This window comes from Larus michahellis, chromosome W (genome assembly GCF_964199755.1).
Source record: "Larus michahellis chromosome W, bLarMic1.1, whole genome shotgun sequence".
Classification (NCBI taxonomy): domain Eukaryota; kingdom Metazoa; phylum Chordata; class Aves; order Charadriiformes; family Laridae; genus Larus; species Larus michahellis.
The window spans coordinates 6,992,087-7,014,792 of NC_133929.1; the positions used below are offsets into that span (position 1 = coordinate 6,992,087).

Sequence of the window (22,706 nt, forward strand, 5' to 3'; positions counted from 1 at the left end):
TTGTTGTGACTGAAATGCAGGACCCGGCACTTGGCCTTATTAAACCTCATACAGTTGGCCTTGGCCCATCGATCCAGCCTGTCCAGGTCCCTCTGTAGGGCCTTCCGACCCTCAAGCAGGTCAACACTCCCACCTAGTTTGGTGTCATCTGCAAACTTACTGAGGGTGCACTCAATCCCCTCATCCAGATCATTGATAAAGATATTCAACAAAACCGGCCCCAAAACTGAGCCCTGAGGGACACCACTGGTGACCGGCCGCCAAGAGGATTTCACCCCATTAATCCCAACTCTCTGGGCACAGCCATCCAGCCAGTTTTTGACCCAGCGAAGAGTACACTTGTCTATGCCATGATTCGCCAGCTTCTCCAGGAGAATGCTGTGGGGGACGGTGCCAAAGGCCTTACCAAAGTCCAGATAGGCAATGTCCACAGCCTTCCCTGCATCCAGAAAGCGGGTCACATGGTCATAGAAAGAGATCAGGTTGGTTAAGCAGGACCTCCCTTTCCTAAACCCATGCTGGCTGGCCCTGATCCCTTGGCTGCCCTGCACTTGCCGTGAGAGCTCACTCAAGATGATCCTCTCCATGATCTTTCCTGGTACCGAGGTCAGGCTGACAGGCCTGTAGTTCCCCGGATCCTCCTTCCGACCCTTCTTGTAGATGGGCGTCACATTAGCCACCCTCCAGTCATCTGGTTGACCAGGATTGTTGATAAATGATGGAGAGAGGCTTGGTGAGCTCTCCCACCAGCTCCCCGAGTACTCTTGGGTGAATCCCATCTGGCCCCATAGACTTGTGTGCGTCTAGGTGCAGAAGCAGATCACTGACTACTTCCTCCTGGATTATGGGTGGGCTGTTCTGCTCTCCATCCTTATCTTCCAGCTCAGGAGGCTGAACCCCCTGGGGATAGCTGGTCTGACTATTGAAGATGGAGGCAAAGAAGGCATTAAGTATCTCAGCCTTCTCCTCGTCCTTGGTTGCAACTTTCCCCCCCGGCATCCAGTAAGGGATGGAGATTCTCCCTGGCTCTCTTTTTGTTGATGTATTTATAAAAGCTTTTTTTGTTGTCCTTAATGTTAGTGGCCAAGTTGAGCTCCAGCTGGGCTTTTGCCTTCCTAATTTTCTCTCTGTATAACCTAACGAGATCTCCGTACTCCTCCTGAGTTGCCTGTCCCTTCTTCCAAAGGTGGTAAACCCTCCTTTTATTCCTAAGTCCCATCAGAAGTTCCTTATTCATCCAGACTGGCCATTTTCCCTGCCCTTTAGACTTGCGACACTTGGGCACAGCCTGCTCCTTTAAGATTTCCTTCTTGAAGGGCGTCCAGCCTTCCTGGACCCCTTTGCCCTTCAGGACTATCTCCCAAGGGACTCTCTCAACCAGTGTCCTGAACAGGCCAAAGTCCGCCCTCCGGAAGTCCAAGGTGGAGGTTTTGCTAACCCCCCTCCTTACATCACTACCAATTGAAAACTTGACCATTTCATGATCACTAAACCCAAGACGGCCTCCGACCACCACATCTCCCACTAGTCCTTCTCTGTTTCTGAGCAGTAGGTCTAGCGAGGCACCTCCCCTGGTAGGCTCGCCTACCAGTTGTGTCAGGAAGTTATCTTCCATGCACTCGAGGAACCTCCTAGCCTGCCTGCTCTCTGCTGTGTTGTATTTCCAGCAGATAGCTGGCAGGTTGAAGTCCCCAACCAGAACAAGGGCTGGCAATTGCGAGACTTCAGCCAGCCGCTTATAGAATACTTCATCTGTCTCCTCGTCCTGGTCGGGTGGTCTCTAGCATACTCCCAGCACAAGATCTCCCTTATTTGCCTTCCCCTTCATCCTTACCCATAAACACTCGACTTTATCATCACTGGAATCTAGCTCTATACAATCAAAACATTCCCTAATGTACGGAGCCACACCCCCGCCTCTCCTTCCTTGCCTATCCCTTCTGAAGAGCTTATAGCCATCCATCGCAGCATTCCAGTCGTGACAGTCATCCCACCACGTTTCCGTGATGGCAACTACATCATAGCTGTCCTGCTGCACAATGGCTTCCAGCTCATCCCGTTTGCTGCCCATGCTGCGTGCATTCGTGTAGATGCACTTGAGCTGGGCTACCGATTTCACCCCCATCCTTGGCCCTTTATCCCTAGGCTCATTACTAGTGGGCCTGGTTTTATCCCCTTCCCCCTTCGTTTCTAGTTTAAAGTCCTGTCCATGAGCCTTGCTAACTCTTGGCCTAGTCCCCTTTTCCCCTTTCAGGATAGGGTTTCCCCATTCTTAGCAAGCAGGCCTGGTGTCCTGCAGATCAAACTATGATCACTGAACCCAAAGCCCTGCTCGTAGCACCAGTTTTGGAGCCAGGTGTTGATCTGTCTGATTTTCTTCTTCACCCATTCGTCAGTCCCCAAAACTGGAGGGGCAGAGGAGAACACAATTTGTGCTCCCGAACCCTTGACAAGCCGTCCCAAGGCCCTGAAATCTTTCTTCATTGCCCTCAGACTTCTACTCTCCAGCTCCTCACTGTCTGCCTGTAAGATCAAAAGAGGGTAATAATCTGAGGGCCACATCAGGCCAGGAAGCTTCCTGGTTACATCCTTAACACGGGCCCCAGGGAGGCAGCAGACCTCCCTGTGGGAAGGGTCCGGCCTGCATATGGGACCCTCAGTTCCCCTCAGAATGGAACCCCCTATGACTATTGCCCTCCTCCTGCTCTTCACAGCAGCAGTCTTAATGCGTGGAGCTGGTTGCTTTGACAATTCCCTGGATGGGGCTTTATCAGCATCCTTAGCTCCCTCATCATCTATCTCCAGAGGCCCATATCTGTTCTGTATGGGCACCTGGGGGGGATGGGGGGGTCTGGAGGGGACTCTCCTGCTGCCCCGAGCAGGTACCTCCTTCCATTTCCCCCCATCCTCTCCTAGTTCCCCTCCTTCTGCCTGGTGACAAGAGGACAGGGGATCCTCTACCTCTCGTGGAGCCTCCTCCTGCTGCTTTTTCCCTAAGGATGGCAGGGTGTGGCTCCACCAATCAATCTCCCTTTCACACTCCCGAATGCTCCTCAGTCTTTCCACTTCCTCCTTAAGCTCAGCCACCAGGCTGAGCAGATCATTTACCTGGTTGCAGCGCACACAGGCACTGTCTTTGCTGTCCTCCTGCCAGAGTGACAGACATTCCATGCAGCCCGTTGCCTGGACGGCTGCATGTCTCTCCGTCACGTCCATTTGGGTTGCTTTATTCCTTCTGGCTTTGGCTACAGACTGAGTGGAGATTATTAGGGGAGATTAAAGCTTTTGAGACTACTTTATTTATTAATTTAAACACATTAATATGCATTTTGCTATAGTGAAGCACTGGAAAAATATATTGTTTATGTATGACGTACACTGGAGCTGACATAAAATCAGTAAAGTTGCTTTGTTATACTGTCAAATACATAACACTAATTTTGCAGATACTTGAGAGATTTGCAGATATTTGTTCTGTTTCCAAATGGTAAGTCCAGGGCCCTTGATGGAAAAACTGTAAGTTTGTTGTGTTTTGGGGCTGTATTTGTAAATAAGACAGTGAAGATTGAGGCAAGAATGGCAAATTTTGGTTGCCGTAAAGCCATTGAGGATGTAGCACTAGCAGGATGGGAAGGGGAGGTATCACCTAGATCTTGGGTTTGTTTGGAGTGGAATTTGTGTATCATCTGGTGTGATTTGGCAGCAGGGAGGAGTGAGCATTATTGCTTAGATTCGGTGAATCTGGTGTTAGTTAGCTGTCTAAACAGTTTGGCCTCGGAGTTGAATAGAATCATAGAATCATAGAATTGTTGAGGTTGGAAGGGACCTTTAAGATCATCGAGTCCAACCTTTAGCCTGCCCTGACAAGAGCCACTTCTAAACCATGTCCCTAAGTGCCCCATCTACCTTTTTTTTAAACACCTCCAGGGATGGTGAATCCACCACCTCCCTGGGCAGCCTATTCCAATGTTTAATAACCCTTTCAGTGAAAGGGTTATTAAACCCCGAATGGTTTATAGGAGGAAGGGGAAAAAAAATCACTCAGACCTTGGAGTTTATTTGTTTGGAAGATTGATTTTTTTTTTTTTTTTTTAACCAAACCATTAAAATAAAAAGTGAAGAGTTCATGTTGGACTGAAAGAAAATAACCCCTTTTATCTCAAACTGCAGTAAAAAGCCCCAGCTGACTTTGTTTCAATTCAGCCTCATCAAAATTCACTTAAATCAGATTGAATTTTTAAAATTTTGTTGATGTTACCTGTTTTGTTTGTTTGTTTTTCCAAATAATTATTTATCTGTATTGAAACTAATTTGTCAAATTCAATCCCACATAGCTGTGATCTCCCTTAATCTGCTTTTTGAGGCTGAAATTTAGATTGTCAGTGAAGTTTTGGACTGCTCTCTCTAGTAGCCCACAGTCTAGCTAGCATAGCTTGAAAACAGAAGAAATGGAATGTTCTGTATTTATTTAATAATAGCTTTCAGTAGAACAATAAATATATCAAAACCTTTCAAATATAAATCATAAGCGTATACATACTATAAAATTCTGGAAAAACTAAATAAGAGCTAACTGTGAGACTTTTGTATTATCAGAATATAAGTATGAACACTAATATCTTTAAAAAACATCTGCGTGAGCACAAGATGCTCTATGCAGATATTCAAAGTTCCAGTTGTTCTTCAAAGACCTTACACTAAGTATTACAGTTATTCTGAATACACAGTTCAAAAATTACATTCTACTGAAAAATGCCTTATTTATTGAAAGTTAAGAGATTATTAATATTATTCATGAAATAATCTCCAAAAAGGTTTACACTCAACATCTATCTATAGACTTGATTGTTCTACTGAAAGCTATTATTAAATAAATACAGAACATAATGTTATATGAGGGATTCACAGCCCCTTTGAAAATATTTTTAGGTAGTACTGCTGTTGACTGATCATGTAGACAATCATGTGCAGTGGCAGATATTCTCTGTGGGGTCCCCAAAGTAAATTTAAGTGGAGGAAAAATTTTGCTAAAACACAGCTTGAAAGAATGAGTTTTACTTTATTTCAGTCATTTATTTAATCTTTGCCCTAAGTTGGCTTGAAGAGTATTGATGTGTTATGAAATCCAATTGAGTAATCTGATTTGTTGTAGGACTAGAGGAATAATTAGGATTCCAGACCATATCATTGGAAGCAACTTTGTCAGCAGCCTGGAGAGGGAGAAAGGTGTTGGTGGTTACTGTGATTCAACAGTGGTCTTTTATGGTCTTTCTTTGGGAGGAAAACATGTAGTTAATCAGCTTGTGGCTACTGAGAAAGCTGATTATGACTGGAGGTGAAAAGCATTCAAATGACTGTAGGTGAAACGCACTCAAAAGAAGAGTAACTTCAGAGTTATTCTTTATCATAAGGATGACTGTAGTGGTCTTTAGTTTTTGTAAACTAATTTGTAGATGAATTGCAGTGTACTTTGTGTGACAGTCACAGTCAGCATGATCATTAATGTGTGCCTAGTTGAACAGCGTGTGAAAATTTGACCTTATTTAGATATCAGTCCAGTAACAGAACAGCATCACTACTTAATACTGATTAAAATAATATATTTGTATGAATACAGGAAGATTGGATTTAACTGGTATTTTCTTAAATCTAATTCCCTTCCTGTGCAGAACCATGTCCAGACTGACTCAGCTGGAGAGACTGGACTTAGGAAGTAATGAATTCACAGAAGTGGTGAGTTTTGCCTAAGTAACAAGGCTTTGTATCTCTTATAATTCTCTTCATCCTTTAATCTATTTTAATCAATATGAAAATGTAAGTATCAGCTTTAAGAGTTTTGCTATTGAGCAAATATTATGTATACCTTATACTACTTTATAGAGCCTGTTATAAAAATTATGTGCATATTCTTATGAATATGAGTATGTGTTCTTCCTCAATTTGAAAATAAAACACTGTGGTATAGTGTGGCTACATCACTGGTAAAAAAAGTTAATGGTAATATGTGTTTGAATTATAAACATAATCATTTGACTTATAATAAATTCTAAGCACTTATTTATTGGTCATCTTGTATTTAATGTTGCAAGTTCTGTATAAGCTGTGCGTAACCTACTTTTATTAGTGTGTACAAACTATTTAGATACAAAGGAAACTATATTAATTATAAGTTTGAATATTATTCAAAATAGTATTTACAGTTGAAGTGCTCAGATTTTTCCTTCAACATGGATCAGCTTGTTTCCTCTTAATGATGTCAGTCAAATGCATCTTCCACTTACAATCAATTAACATCCCTCTGCTTATACAAGTACTTTCCTGTATAAGGGAATTGAAATAGAAGTATAGCAGAATATACTGACACGCTGTATAACAAAGTCAAGCTTCTGTGTGCTACCAGTAGGTTACTTCATTAGCCACAGATCATGTAGAGCTGAACACTTGCCTAGCTGTATGGTTTGGCAGATAGGGGAGCGTATTTAAGGAATTGTTCTTTAGTATTACACTTCTAGCTGTTCCTGTTACTGCCATATTCTCATTACACTGTAGATATTCATGTGGGAGCCTTAAACTAACATGCTCAGGCCCACATTAAGCCATAACAGCCAGGAACTAAGTATAGGCTGTAAAATTCCCTGTTTGGGTATATTTTTGGCAGATTGCTTCATCTCTACCAGCCTTTTATCTAGAAGAGTCAACTATTGGTAACTTACTTCATTAAGATCTTTTGGTACAAGCACAGAAAGGTTTGAAACTGCTTTTTGGGTAAAGATATGTCTAAAAGGCAGTCTTCATTTAAGATTTTCTCTTGGAAAATTAATTATTGTGAGCCAGGACTGCAATTTTATGCAGGAATACTGTATACTTACAATATAACAAAATTGAGTTCTGCATTTAACCGAACTTGTATGTTTACCAAAAAACACAAAACTTCAGTGGTTTTTGAAAAACAGCTCTTCTGGGTTGATGGAATTTAAGGGGGTTTAGACCTCAGTGAGGGGGGAATTATACACATAAGTTTATTTATTGTGTGCTCCGGTTGAAAAATAATACTTTCTGTATAAAAAAATTAACACTTTCTGTAAGGATTATTTAGTGCTGTAATCAAGTTCTTAAAAGATTTTTGTATGTGTAATATGTATTTAAATTTTTAAAAGTGAGTTAATGAAACAGTGTATATAACAGCTATAAAACATTACTTAAAGTTGCAATAGATGAATCACTGAAGTTGGTTTTGCCTTTCACTATTTTTGTATGAAGTTTTAAAAAAACCTGTTTCCTTTACAGCCTGAAGTACTTGAACAATTGAGTGGGTTAAAGGAATTTTGGATGGATGGTAATAGACTAACACTTATTCCAGGGGTAAATCCTTTTACTGTGTTAAACATTTAGTATTTTAATTTACAGTGGTATTTTCTTTGTCAACTATCATATATGTTACTTAAGTCAAAAGGCTAAATGCCACTTAAATGCTTGACTAGGCTACTTAGAAATTGTCACTGATCACAAGAGTTGGGTACACAGCTTTTTCTTTCATTGAAAGTTATAATCCTCTCATCTAAAAATTATGTTCCAATTTAGGAAAGGAGTAAAAATCCTACATCAAATCCTTGATGAAATTTAGGGTTGACTGGTCCTTCCAAAAAGGAATTATTTTGTGTTAGACAGCAAGTAGGAATTTACGGGATAAATATGTTGTGTGAATTTTTACTGGTCATGGCTGTAAAACAAACAATGACTGTAAAGAATTTTTTGCTGTGTATACACAGAGTATAGCCAGTTCCTGAGAAAATGTTCTGTTGACTAAAACCAAGTTTTCCAGACATCTCTTAGAATTACATGAGGTCCAGGATGACCTATTATTGCAGCACTCGTGAAACTGTGTTTGATTGAGTGAACTAATATTTGAAATTTGGGAAACAGCTGGTCTGTTTTCAGACTTAAAATCACTAGCAATCTTCCGATGTGAGGGTTTCTTGCCTGATCAGTAGTCTTGTCTACTGTCTTTCCTCACTTCAGCTGATTCTTCTTTGAAGAAGAGTTGAGTGGATGTATTAAACCTTTCTACTCTACAGTAAAAGTAAAACTGTATTTGTGAAAGTGACTGCATCTTCTCTGTGAAGATTTTAGTAGAGTAGTGTGCACAAATCTTTAAGCTTATTCTTGGTTCATATGGAAATGTAATGTAAGCTTATATTTTGGCTTGTTTTTTCAGTTTAGTATAAGTAGGGATTCATTGCTGTTGGTTTTGAGGTTAAGTAGGATGCAGTTTTACACAAAAGGGCAAAAATAAGCATTAAAAGACTTTACTGGAGCCTTAATTATGTCCTTATGTTACATTGTGTACAGCGCTCTGAAGTGTGTTCTAAAGTTTGTCACTTGATTCACGATAACTGTTCAAACAGTTGAATTTACAGCAGACTGACTTTAGAGACACCTGCAGAATAACTGTGGTGTGTCTGTGTGCATGGAAAAACATCAACTGTGTGTATTTGCACAAAATATTTTATTATAAAGTTTGGATATATAAATAGGTTTTCTCTTTTCTTGTGGCATTACACTTTAGAGACAGTTTGTTGTCAAATCTGCTGGCTTTTTTTTTTGTTTTGAACTTGCACTTCCTAGAATGCATTTTCTCTTGCTTTTAGTTCGTAGGAACTTTGAAACAACTGACCTACTTGGATGTTTCTAAAAACAACATTGAAGTAGTTGAAGAAGGTATTTCAGGTTGTGAAAGCCTACAAGACCTACTGTTATCCAGTAATTCACTTCAGCAACTGCCAGAGTCTATTGGTTTGTATTTTCAGTTAATTCATGTTCTTAAAAGCTTATAGTTTGGACACAGAACACTTGAAAATAGACAAATGGCATTTTAGATCTAAGTTTCAATTGATTTAAAGTTCCTGGTTTGGATAAAGCTGTAAAGTGTAGCTGAATAATAACATTTATATTTGTTTTGGAGCATTCTTGACTTTATACAGTAGTTTGTATACAGTTTGTTGACTGTAACAGAGTAAAAAGATCCCCCCCTATGGCTGGACCATGGTAAGCTGGCAAGCAAGTTCTGTAAGCTTGTCTGATTATTTCCTTAGTAGATATATAGCACCATAGGCATGCCAGGGAATGCAGAAGATGTGGTTGCTTGCCTATAGGGTTTTTTTCCCCCTTAATTTAAAATTAAACCAAATTTAATGAACTCAAGTGTCCTTTTTGATTTACTTGTTCGTTTTACTACAGGTTCCCTGAAGAAGGTAACAACACTTAAAATTGATGAAAACCAATTAATTTATTTGCCAGACTCCATAGGAGGGTAGGTATTTCACCTGAATAAAAGGTTGCATTGCCTTTCTGCACACTGTTCTGTAACAGTGGCTCGTCTTTTGAATGTTTTTACACCTACTTGTTTTAATTTTTTCTATATATTGATGTCTTAAAATTGAAAGCAAGTGCTTTCATACCTTACTTCTAGTTCACAGCATATATGTTCTTTATGTATTGTTTAATATCAAAAGACCTATGTTCCTCGCTCATTAATTCAGCCACCAAATTCTAAAAGAAAAATTGAATGTGAAAGAAAACAAGATGTTTAAAAAGGCAGTCAGCTGTCTGAAAGTGGGGGTTTTTTTGGCTGTAACATAGCTGTGGTAAATATTGCAAATGATTGAACCAGTATCAAAAAGCTTGTAAGAAGTGCATCTGAACACACACATTTATTTTTTTTTATATATATATTATAAGGAGAATTTTCACCTGTTAATCAGCAGGATTTTTTTAATGTATAATTTAGTGTTCAGCAATTTAATTTAAAACTCGCAAATGACAGCAAAAATAATTGGTTCAGAATTAAGTGCTATACAAATTAAGGGTATTTGTTCCAATTTCTGTTTTATTATAATTAACTTAGATTAGAATCATAGAATCATAGAATCATAGGGTTGGAAGGGACCTCTGGAGATCATCTAGTCCAACCCCCCTGCCAGAGCAGGGTCACCTAGAGCAGGTTACACAGGAACATGTCCAGGCGGGTTTTGAATGTCTCCAGAGTTGGAGACTCCACCACCTCTCTGGGCAGCCTGTTCCAGTGCTCTGCCACCCTCAGAGTAAAGAAGTTCCTCCTCATGTTTAGGCGGAACTTCCTATGTTCAAGTTTGTGCCCATTGCCTCTTGTCCTGTCCCCGGGCACCACTGAAAAGAGCCTGGCCCCATCCTCCTGACACCCACCCTTTAAGTATTTATAAGTGTTGATAAGGTCACCCCTCAGCCGTCTTTTTTCCAGACTGAAGAGACCCAAATCCCTCAGCCTTTCCTCATAAGAGAGGTGTTCCAGTCCCCCAATCATCTTTGTAGCCCTCTGCTGCAGCCTCTCCAGCAGTTCCCTGTCCCTCTTGAACCGGGGAGCCCAGAACTGGACACAGTACTCCAGGTGCGGCCTCACCAGGGCAGAGTAGAGGGGGAGGATGACCTCCCTTGACCTGCTGGCCACGCTCTTCTTGATGCAGCCCAGGATGCCATTGGCCTTCTTGGCCTCAAGGGCACATTGCTGGCTCCTGGTCATCCTGTTGTCCACCAGGACTCCCAGGTCTCTTTCCACAGAGCTGCTCTCCAGCAGGTCAGCCCCCAACCTGTACTGGTGCATGGGGTTATTCCTCCCCAGGTGCAGCACCCTACACTTGCCCTTGTTGAACTTCATAAGGTTTCTCTCTGCCCAGATCTCCAACCTGTCCAGGTCTCTCTGTATGGCGGCACAGCCTTCCGGTGTGTCAGCCACCCCACCCAGCTTGGTGTCATCAGCAAACTTGCTGAGGGTGCACTCTATCCCCTCATCCAGGTCATTGATGAATATGTTGAAGAGGACTGGACCCAGTACTGACCCCTGGGGAACACCACTCCTCACTGACCTCCAACTAGACTCTGTGCCCCTAATCACAACCTTCTGAGCTCTATCTTTCAACCAGTTTTCTATCCACCCCACTGTCCATTCATCTAACCCACACTTCCTAAGCTTCCCTATGAGGATGCTGTGGGAGACCGTGTCAAACGCCTTGCTTAAGTCAAGGTAGACCACATCTACCGCCCTCCCCTCAATCTCTCCATCCAGTCATGCCATCGTAGAAGGCTATCAGATTAGTCAGACATGATTTCCCCTTGGTGAATCCATGCTGAGTACTTCTGATAGCTTTCCTTTCCTCCACGTGCCTTGAGATGATGCCCAGAACGAGCTGTTCCATCATCTTTCCAGGGATGGAGGTGAGGCTGACCGGCCTGTAGTTCCCCGGCTCCTCCTTCTTGCCTTTCTTGAAGACTGGAGTGACATTGGCTTTCCTCCAGTCCCCAGGCACCTCGCCTGTTCTCCAGGACTTTTCAAAGATGATGGAGAGCGGCCCAGCAATGACTTCTGCCAGCTCCCTCCGCACTCTCAGGTGCATCCCATCAGGGCCCATGGACTTGTGAATATCTAGATGATCTAATTGGTCCCTCACTCGCTCCTCCTCAACCCAAGGGAAGTCGTCTTCTTTCCCTGTTACTTTATTCAATGCCTGGGACTCCTGAGGGCTGGGCCGAGCAGAAAAGACCGAAGCAAAGAAGGCATTCAGTAACTCTGCCTTCTCCACATCCTCCGTCACCAGGAGGTGATTATTAGATTAGATTATGTTTTGTTGTCAGAATTTACAAAACACTTCTTTGCTGCCAAAGTCTTAGGTTCACTGTCTCTAACTCTTTAAATTCTTTTCTTGTTCAGAAACTGCACTCAACTCCTGTTTGGCTATGATCTGTCCCACTTTGTTTTCAGTGCCTTGCATTAGCACGTTTTCATGTAGTACACAAACATTTGATGTTGCTGACCCTCGTGTTTTTACTGAATGCTCTCTTATGAGGACCAGTGTAAAGGAGATTTTAAAAAGCAAAACCAAAAAGCAACCCACCAACCAACAAACAAAAAAACAACCCCAAAATCCAAACACAATTTAGGCAATTAGTAAAGGATTTCTCTTGAATTTGAATTCCCTTGGGTTTCAAAGTTTTATTTTTCATTTAATACTTTGAGATTTGTAATTGGTAGTGGTATTAACTTCATTTAAACTTAAAGTATTCAATTAATGTTTAATGAATTAACCTCTATAGAGGAGTAATTCTTTTTTCTTTTTCCTCTTTTTTTTTTTTCTTCAGGTTATTATCAGTAGAAGAACTGGATTGTAGTTTCAATGAGATTGAAACATTGCCTTCGTCTGTTGGGCAACTCTCTAACATAAGGACATTTGCTGCAGATCATAACTTTTTAACGCAGCTGCCATCAGAGGTATGTATTTAGTTACAAAACTAAAACTTTTATGTATCTTAAACTATATAGTCTGTACATCTTTTGGATAAGTTAATAATTCTTGAGTAGATTTTCTGTGTGTATGTTTTTTAAAGGCAGGTGTATACAAATATACAAACTTTCAAATAAAGAAATTCTGATTTTTTTTTTTTTAAGCAAGAAGTAGAAATTTGTTGCTAGTGTATTGAAACTAAAAGAAAATTTAATATGTAAGAATAAATCTAATTGTACTTTACAAGCAGAAATAGCTGTAGTACTAATTGTTTTAAAACAGTAAAAAAATGTGTATTTAGAGTTGTGAAGATGAATTAATTCTTTGGTGGGGCGTTTTGGTTTGTGGTTGCTTTTTTTTTTCAGGTTGGAAACTGGAAGCATTTAACGGTGTTGTTTCTGCATTCCAATAAGCTTGAATTTCTCCCTGAAGAAATGGGTGATATGCAGAAATTAAAAGTCATCAATCTGAGTGACAATAGGTTTGTGAATACATTAATTCAAATAGAAGTTGTGTAAAATGCAATAGCATTGCATATAGTGTATTGTAACTGATGTCTATCCCCCAAATGTAAGTAGAGGTATTGTTATGAATATATTATGCTATCTTTCCTTATCTCACCCACAGCTTAGAAACTGACTGAGATGCATATATTTAATGTATTTATCTGTATTTATTTTAATGACTTAAGCACATGCATTGAAGCACAGCTTCAAAACATTGATGATTGTTAGCATGTATTTTTCTAGGGAATTAGTTTGGTTATATTCATACTTAAAAATTAATAGCTTCCTGTATTGCATATGGAGGACACAAAACAATATCACAGTATATTGTAAAACACTTGAGCATGCTGGAGAAGGGAGGGAAAAGAGAGTTGTGTTTTATTAGAGCTGGTCATTAAAAACTGACAAAACATTTCTCTTTTGGGAATTGCCAATTTGTAGAATTTCAATGTACTGGGAGAGATGAATGAGTTCTCTGTCCTGTTCTGCCAATCCAGCTTCTCTGTACTCCATCTATAGCCTGATTTATCCATTAATGCCACAGCTTTCATTTACCAGGGCAGCCCTGTTCCCATACATGTTTCTTGGGGAAAAACAGTGCTTTTTTCGGGTGTAGCACTTTTTTCTTAATTGGAGTGCATGTGTATTGAAAGATAAAATTCCTGAGGATTCAGATTAAAGTATGAAAATACCCTTGATTTTAAGTTGGATAGTTGATTTACGCACAATGCCAATGATTGTCTTCAAAATTGTATTCAAGTCACTGAACTGAGTTAAATTCAAGTTACATTGTCTCATTTTTTTTTATATGCTTGCTAAACTGGGCAGAAATGTGTTGTGTTTTGTTTTTTTTTAATTCCGGGTATAGCTTTGAATCTAAAATAAAAGCTGTTGCCTTTCAACTGTCAATAGTTTATTCATTTAACTATATCTGTAAATGTCTTTTTTAAAGCATTTTACAGGCTAATGCAGCATTATTTCTTAACAGTATTGATAAGTGTACTTACATAAACTCTTCTTGTGATTTACAGACTGAAGAATTTGCCGTTTACCTTTACAAAACTGCAACAGCTCACTGCTATGTGGCTATCAGACAATCAGGTTAAGTTTTTAAAAATTAATGATGTTGACTTTATTCCTAATGGAATTGACAAGTACAGAGCCATCTGTTAAATAATGAGATGTGGTACCATGTATATACATCAATACTTCCTTGACATTAATACTGTGTTGGTTCTCCTAAAACAAACAACACTGAGCCTACCTGACTTTGGAGACTTTCATATTTCTGGCAAAGTTCTGTGCCATTAGGAAATGCAATTTAACAGATGATGTTTTTTTGGTTTTTTTCTTAATTCAGGCTTGTTTAAACAGGAAAGGTAGTGCTTGATAAGGTAGTGCTTGATAAGGTAGTACTTGAATGTGTAGCATGCTGTTTCTTCCAGAGATATACCATTGGGGAAATTTAGCATAGCTTTTTTTGTGCTGGGTTTCTTGTCCCACCTTTGAACTCTGTGACTATCCAAGTTTCAAGCTATTGAGAAGCAACTCATGGGCTTGTGGCTTGTCTTTTTCCTGTATATTGAAGCCCTCTATACTATGCCGATTTCCTGAACGGCATTAAGGTGTACAGTGCTGCCAGAAATCCACTAGGCTCAGGTGTAGTATAATGAAAGTACTTTTACCAATACAGTAATTTCAAGAATCCCCTGCCTTTTTTTGTAAGGGGTGGGGGATATTCAATCTGGTGCCAATATAAAAAATGGAGTACAAAATTTTTCTCTATATATCGTCCGCAGCTTTAAATGGCAAAATATATCTATGTATCCCAGATCAGTCTCCTTTGAGACAGTAATAAGTCCTAGCAAGAAACTGGGTTACTCTTAGAATATTCAGTGTTTGCTCTTCTCTTACAGCTGTTACTAAGTTTCAGTTCTCAGTCAAAGCCAGTCGTCAGTCAGACAGACATGTTAATAACTTCATTTTGTGAAAATTATTCAGAGGAGAAATGGTTTCATACAAGGCAGAGTAATCTGCAAAGCAACAGGACAGGCATGCTCTGTGATATGTAGGTCACATTTAGTTTTTACACATATATATTCTCATAACATACCCTTCTTTCATTTGCTTCTTAGTCTAAACCACTTATCCCTCTTCAAAAAGAAGCTGACCCTGACACGCAGAAAACAGTGCTTACTAATTACATGTTCCCCCAGCAACCAAGGACTGAGGATGGTAAGAATTTCAGAAATACCGTCAGAATGCTCGCTTTTGAAAATAATAATGGGAAGACAGTCCTGCTAACATGATTTTCACTAGATAATACTTAGATACAAGTTTGAAGTAAACTTGTAAGTGATTAACAGTTACATCTGAAGAGTGAGAACAGTAACTTAAAAATGTGACCCACATATTAGTAAATTCTAGGTGAAACTGTTCCAGTTGGATGTGTGCATGTATGGAGAGTGAGGTGAGGAATGGACTGGTGGGATCACGTTCTCTGATGGTTGCTATTTCCCAGTGTAACACCCTGTTTCATTCTGTCAGAGCTTAATGGTTTGGGTTGAAATTCTCCTTGCCAGGTGTCTGCTTCAGACTAACTATTTTAACAAAATGTTAGACAAAGTGTTTAATCTATTACTGAGTACATATTTTTTTGAAAAGTACATAGCATTCCATATTTTATTTTAAAAGAAGAAAAAAAATCAGTCCAGAAAAAAAACCATTTTGCTCACATTTAGTTCAAACTGTTTTATAAAAGGTTAGGCCCAGAACATTAAGACCTCACCAGAAAGTTATTTCTGAACACTTGTGAAATATTTAGGGAAACAAGTAACATTCCATGAGTTACCACATCAGGAGTTAGGGAAAGAATAAAGTCCCTGTATTTCTCCACTTTCCTTCCCCCATGGGCAAAAGGAAAAAGCTTGTGCTTCTTTAACAGAAATTGGGGGATAGGTATCAATGGGAATAATTGAAAATTGACTAAGTGGTAACATTTTCTATTACGTGGCACAAATGTCTAGTACACTGAGTAATCAAAAATATCTGCAAAACCAGTAAATTGTACATCACTTTTTATCTCCTTCTAATGCAGATAACACATGTGCAATACCTCTGATAGAATGTGAGAATTATAAAATCATTTGGAGATTGTCAGGGAAGCTGAAGATAGTTCCTGAAAGCTCTCTCCATTTGAACTTTATTTTACTCCAGCAGAGAGGTTTCTTTCTGTAGATGAGGAAAGGGCTGCCTGTTTGGCTTAAGTTGACAGAATACCTCCCTCTGAGGCAGTCATTCCAAACAGAAGGTTTAAAGTTTAATAGATAATCTTTTTAAATTTTAAAATTCTTTAAATTATTTAGAAAGTTATTTTTTTGTACCAGGAACTGTTTCAGTGATAGTGAAGTCTATTAGAATATTTTTCAGAGGTGTTAAAATTGTAAGTTTACCTGATAAATGCAGTGTAACAAATATTCCAATGCACTTGGTGAGCCCTGTAATTAAGCATTTTTCTATTTAAGATATAGTTAATATTGAACAGTCTTGGCATTGCTAGTGAAGTATATAGGTTTTTTGGGGTCTTGGCGACAGATTTATTAAACTATTTGGCATGCTAAAGTAGAACCTGGCTAATGTAACACAAGGCATGGAGACATGCTAGAATAAGAAACAGTGAGTAACCAAAAGATTTTATTATTTTTTCCTCTTGTAAAATTTAGCAAGTAATACTTTGTAAAGCTCCTATCATTTATATAACTTCTGCAAAATCATGTGTTTACCTTAAGTTTTAGGTGCTTTTCTTTTTTCAGGATTAGTAATAATGCAGGTTTTTCTCAGTAAATAATTTTTATTCTTCCTTTTTTCATTAAGTGAAATCGGGTGAATGCTCTTATATGTGCTTAATGAGACCATTTCACTGAAGTCAGGCTATATACATTTAAGTATCATTTACTTTTTTATATGTTAAATACATATTTTCATTTTTATACATTTATATTAATAAAAATACTTTGCAGCAGAGTTCTGCAAGTGTTCAGACTAGTGTATGACTGTGTGTATGAATTTTAGGGATTTTACTATTATGAAAATACAGCCAAATTCATAAAGCAGTAGCAGCGCAGCTAGCCATCAATTTATGGTACTGCTAGTCTCTTATCTTTTAAGAATACATACAAAAATATGTCAGTCCCATCCAAGAAAAGGAGAAAGAGGATTTTAATTTTGCATAATGTATCCTATTCTTACACAAGTCTTTTCTTATTATTTTTTAGTTATGTTCATATCTGATAATGAAAGTTTCAATCCATCTTTGTGGGAGGAACAGAGGAAACAGCGTGCTCAGGTGGCATTTGAGTGTGATGAAGACAAAGATGAGAGAGAGGCACCACCTCGGGTTAGTACTGAATTTATTTTTTAATACTTGGGGCTTTGCTCCCTCTTCTCCTCTCCCTACCCCTGAATCCCAGCCTTACTCTGGCTGTGGATTTCGCTCTGATGAAGAAATCAAGTCTTCAGGTGTTAGTTAAAGAGTATCTAACAGGATGAAACATTTCCTGCCTGCCCCACCCCCCATCATGGAGCACAAGGGGAAAAGTTTCAGCTGATGTAAGGCAATGTAGGGCATAACTAGGAGACTACTGAACTGATGGTGCTGTGGGGAAGAATAGTGGGGAAACTGATTATTCCTGACTTTTCTTTAAGTAAATTACAGTTGTAATAATTCTTCCTGCTTACAATAAATGGACAATTTTTTTTAAAAAAAATTATTTGTAATCTTACTGGGTTTTATAAACTTAAATATGAGTTAATCCAGGTAGACTCGAACAGCAAAGTGGAGGTCCTGGATTGCTCTGCTGAGTGTTTTGTCCTAATTCATTGTCTGTTTTAAAACTGATGCTTTAATTATAGCATTTAATTAAATTCAGAACAGTATTGCTTTTTGTTACACAGGAAGGCAACCTGAAGAGATATCCAACTCCATATCCTGATGAACTGAAGAATATGGTTAAAACGGTCCAGACAATTGTACATAGGCTAAAAGATGAAGAATCTACCGAAGATATTGCCAAGGAATCAAAACGAGACGGCCAGACAGTTTCTGTAAAAGATGCGGGGGTAAAGGTTAGATATAATATTCTCTTCTGACTTTGCAAGAACTTCCAAAGATCTAGAGTGTCACTGATTCCTTTTAATTATCTTCTTTCTCAACACTAATGCTTTAGCAGGAAAAAATGTCAAAGAACAGAACTTACCTCTTCGCTGTTTTGCAGTAGCAATTTTTCTCTGACACTAAGAACAAGGAAAGTGACTTGATTCTCAGGCAAACACAAACTATGGATGTGTTAAGAAGCTGGCTTCTTTGTTTTCTGGAGGATGGCATCTTTGTCATCCTCTGATCCTCCTTTATCCGCCAGGCTTCACAATGAAAATCAGGATAATCTCTAAGGATCTTGCTGCTGCCCTCATGACTGAAGGTTTTGCATGATAAGCTGGGAAAGCAATTGTAGCAAGTTGCTAACAGGTTGATGTAGCGTGATAGGACTACTGTTTGGTGCTAACATGTCTCATTGTAGATATTCTTGGCCTTTTTTTATTCAACTGGAAATTTAATGGTACAAATTGCCCCCAATAAGGAGAGTCAAACTGATTGGCAAAGGGTAGGGACTGTACCTCAGTAATCTGCAGATTTCTACCTGGTGCATTTCATACTTTATCATTTCAAAGCTCAGATTTTCCATTCCATAGTTTCCCAAAATATATAATGTTAACTCTAACTATCACGTGTTACTGAAACCTTTCAGGATGTTTTTTCTGCTAATGTTCTTAATCCTGTAGACTTCAGAAATTGCTTCAATAGAGAACAAAACAGATGAGAGAAAGCAATATTCATCAGGAAGCTCTGTGCAGAAGCCTACTGAACCAGAAGCTGAGCACAGCACTGCAAATTCGGAGATGACTGCACTTGGTAAAACCTTGCAGAACACGAAAACAATTGTCAACCATGAAGACATGCTCAAGGTATGGCATTACGATGAATATCATAGCAGTCAAAGAATTTTGCTGGTGGTGTATTGAATTTGTTACTCTGAGATGAAAATTCTTTTGTTAACGTAGACAATAGAAAATTGCCATCCATAAGTGCTGTAAGTACAGATGATTTGTAATGCAATATTTTCCTCACTTCAGACTATATTAAGTAAAAGTTGAAATAGCTAATAAAAAGTTCATAATGAAAGATGTATACATTTAAAGAAAAATAAAGCAAACTTAATTAAAAGTTGACCTAAGTATCAAACTGTGAAAAGACTCGTACTTAGATAAGATTTTCCAGTTTTTGCTTGATTGTCAGTTGTTCAGTAAATAATTGATTATAATTGTCACTGAAATGTTAGTATATCTGATCAGTGGGAGCAATCAAAAACTTTTATATCTAAGTGACTGTGACCATTCTTTTGGAATGAAAAGTAAAAGACGAGTTTAAAAAAATTTATTCCTCTGTATTTATTAGTGAACTGTCATGAATATGACTGAAATTGTATCTACTCCTTATAAAGAGTCAGAGAGTTTTAACTTCTGAACTCTGTACATCTCTGACAAACACCACGTCTTTGTTTTTTATTTAGAATGCATTTCAGACTTATAACAAATTTTGGAACTTGTCGCTTCATCAATTGCCAATCACAACCTGTAAAATGCTTTTTTCATAATTTCATGAGCAGGTTATTTTTGCCTGTGTTGTGTAAGCAGTGGAACATGTGTATATCATGCTTTTGCTGAAGATGCTTTGTGACAAGCAGTTGTGGCTATTGCTAGCTCTTTCCCCACTAGCGCGTTCCTGTTTCTACATCCTTTCTGAAAATATTGGGTTTGACATTTTTCTTTAGTTTAAATACATAATTTCAGAAAATCATATTAGTTGTCGAACAATAGTGACAGCAATTCTTCGAAGCTGGCTGTATGCCAGTAAGTAAATGAGGCAGCAGTGCATAGTTGATCCAGGATACTAAATTCCTTACTTCCATGTAATAACCTGCTGCTAACTCTGTTGCAGTTGAATCCAGGTATCTAAACTTTGAACACATATACACTTGTGGGGTTTTTTTCATTTCAACATTGATTACACTTGTTGTATGTTGCGTCCAAGGGGAAAGACAATGTTGTAGAGGCAGTGAAGAGCTGATTTGTTCCAATTGCAGAGAAATAGGTGGACTTTTTTAATGAAGCCTATCATATGTTGTTTGCTACATCTCAGTCAGGTTTGTCCTTCCTTCAGTCCAAAGAACTGGACAAGTAGTTAGTATCATGTGAAAGGTGGTGCTCCAGTAGGTTCTACACATTAAATGTTCTGAAACTTGTAAGAAAAAGTGAACATTGACAGACTATTTTTGCAATCTGTGACATAGATTTCTGTGGCATTTGAAAGAGGAAGCATGCTTACTAGAAAGAAGTTTCTACTTTAAGGAAAGAAGGCTTTTTCCATTCACAATATTACTGAAAACAATTGTTTTTTGAAGATGATAGGGATATAGTCCAGGCAGTAGGATACTGAATCAGTCGCATGGCTGCTCTTGCAACACCTTTGTCAGTTAATCTCTTTCATAACTGTACTGAGCTCTATCTTATAGTTAGGAACTAGTGATTTCAAGATGAAATGTATTCAGCATCGCTTTATTCCTCTGCCATTGTTGTTCTTGAAGATAAATAACTTCTGTTCCTTTTGGAATTTACCCACAATGTATACTTAAAGGTATCAACCCAAGCTACACTTGCTCTTTTTTTTTGCTAGACTAGGCAAGCCAAGGTCATTCAGTCTTTTCTCACAGCATAGCTCTCCATTTCTAAGATTGTCTTGGTAATGCTACTCCATAGCTGTTTCAGTTTGAGCTCTTTTCTGCAAAACCAATACCCAGCTAGTCAGTCTGGAGTGTTCATTGATTCAGCGATAACTTTCTGACTTGAACTCAACTGGAGGTTCTCTCCAGTGGTAGAACAGAGGCTGCATCTGCTTACTCCGAGTAGGTTCTTGCAGTTGAAGTTAGTACTGGTTTGACTGTTCATCAGTGACAATGCAAGTCTGCCTATGCTGCTTCTTAAAGATAATTCAGTGGCAAATATTACTAAATTCAGTTGACTTGCACTATGAATGCACTACTCAGTTGCTATGTTATGCCTATGTTATGTTGCTTGTTTCTTTTTCCCCTTTATTGTTCAGTGGGTGACAGTTTAGATAGCATTTACTTAACCTTTTAAGCACTTCTAAAAAATACACAGCATAATAAAGCTGGTTTTCCTTTAGCAGGATTCAGAAGAACTTTCCTCTGATGAAGAGATGAAAATGGCAGAAATGCGACCACCGCTGATAGAAACCTCCATAAATCAACCAAAAGTGGTAGCTCTTGGCAATAACAAAAAAGGTTAGATACCATAAAAAAACAATAGAAGTGGTGTGTGATTCTGATAATTTCATGACTCAAAATGCCTGTTTTTTTCCAATTGCACTATGTAACAGTAAATTTTTGTGGTTTAAGATAGGTGATCAATTCTCTAGTTAAGTAATGAAAGCAGAAAAAAATTCTGCATTATCTTATACTTGAGTGTGTGGTAGAGAAAGCTGGATTCAAATCCTAATTTTCTTGATTCTTGTCATTAGTTTAAAAGCAGAGGGGAAAGTGAGATGTTTGTGTTTTGGGGAACCGTTAGCTTGGACACGCTCTTAATATGCTTAAGAAAAGGATTGCAGAAAGTGGTATTTACCTTGGAAATATTCCATATTCTCTCTCCCCCAAGTCGTGGTTTTGGCCGGATTGTCCAATCAGAATGACAGATGGCTCCTTCCCTCCTTCTCACTCCAAAGAGAGGAGAGGAAGAGATAAGGAGATTTACGAGTTTAGAAAAAGAACTAAACTACTTTAATGAAAATAATAATAAATAAGGAAATAATAATAAAATTAAATTAAAAAAAAAGAGAGAGAAAGTATACAATATATACAAAACCGTATCCAGCTCCCAGGATGACAATCGCGTCACCAGCAGGCACAGGGAAAGTTCCAGACTGGAGTCAGTGATGGACAGGAGCTGGATTCTGAATCTGGAGTCAGGAATGCTCCAATCGGGATCAAAAGCAGACGAACAGACAGGGTCCTCCTTGGACGTCTGCCATTGAAGAAAGAAGGCTGACCCTTTGATCCCTCAGCTTTTATACTGAGCACGGGCAGATGGGATGGAATACCCCTGTTGGTCAGTTTTGGGTCACCTGTCCTGTCCACTCCTCCCTGCAGGTGGGACCCCTCTACGCTTCTCCGCTTCCAACCCTGTAACAGGGCAAACAGCGAAGTGAGCTGACCTTGGTTGTTATAGCAATAAGTCTAAGCAAGAGCCTCTGTGCATACCATTCCTTGGTATAATCAGGTCTTATCCCTCTGAGAGTGAACAGTGTCTGAACAACATGCTGTTAATTTCAGAGTTTAGTCAGTTAGAAGAGGCCCAGCTAAAAAGTAGAATTACAAAACAGAAAATTGGTTCTGTTTGGACACCCCCCCTCCCCCCGATTTTGTAGACTGTTGCTGCTTTTGGCAGCAATATCACTTGTTTAAATTTCTCAGAGAAGCTGTGCACTCTTCCTAAGGTTTAAGAATAAACTTCTCTTGTGGGAACTCCTTCAACTCTTTCTCCAGAGTCACTTTACTCTTATTTTTTCTTCTTTCCTCTCACAGGAAACTTCAGAACGTTGTTTTTGTTAACTAATTTTTATATTCTCTGAAAGATAATTTCAGTCTGGGTAACAATTTCCTTAAGAGTAAGGAATGACCTCGGATTCAGAGAAAACAAAATTTAACAGTTGAAGAGCAAATTGTATTTTGCTTCATATGATATCATAGTCCAGTAC

General features: G+C 38.8%; 1 protein-coding gene across 12 annotated transcripts in view; it reads left to right on the forward strand.

The window, feature by feature from the left end:
- Nucleotides 1-22,706, forward strand: part of LOC141735600 (erbin-like) — a 169,147-nt gene that overhangs the window by 121,483 nt on the left and 24,958 nt on the right. For 5 of the 12 annotated variants that reach the window (XM_074568634.1, XM_074568631.1, XM_074568632.1 and 2 more), the window contains 12 exons: nt 5,670-5,733; nt 7,288-7,362; nt 8,649-8,793; nt 9,238-9,310; nt 12,169-12,298; nt 12,677-12,792; nt 13,849-13,918; nt 14,953-15,052; nt 17,092-17,213; nt 17,771-17,941; nt 18,656-18,838; nt 21,117-21,234. In XM_074568634.1, the coding sequence (XP_074424735.1) occupies nt 5,670-5,733; nt 7,288-7,362; nt 8,649-8,793; nt 9,238-9,310; nt 12,169-12,298; nt 12,677-12,792; nt 13,849-13,918; nt 14,953-15,052; nt 17,092-17,213; nt 17,771-17,941; nt 18,656-18,838; nt 21,117-21,234 (1,367 nt within the window). The remainder of the gene's footprint in view (nt 1-5,669; nt 5,734-7,287; nt 7,363-8,648; nt 8,794-9,237; nt 9,311-12,168; nt 12,299-12,676; nt 12,793-13,848; nt 13,919-14,952; nt 15,053-17,091; nt 17,214-17,770; nt 17,942-18,655; nt 18,839-21,116; nt 21,235-22,706) is intronic. The other 7 variants (XM_074568635.1, XM_074568636.1, XM_074568642.1 and 4 more) reach the window with 5 other exon arrangements.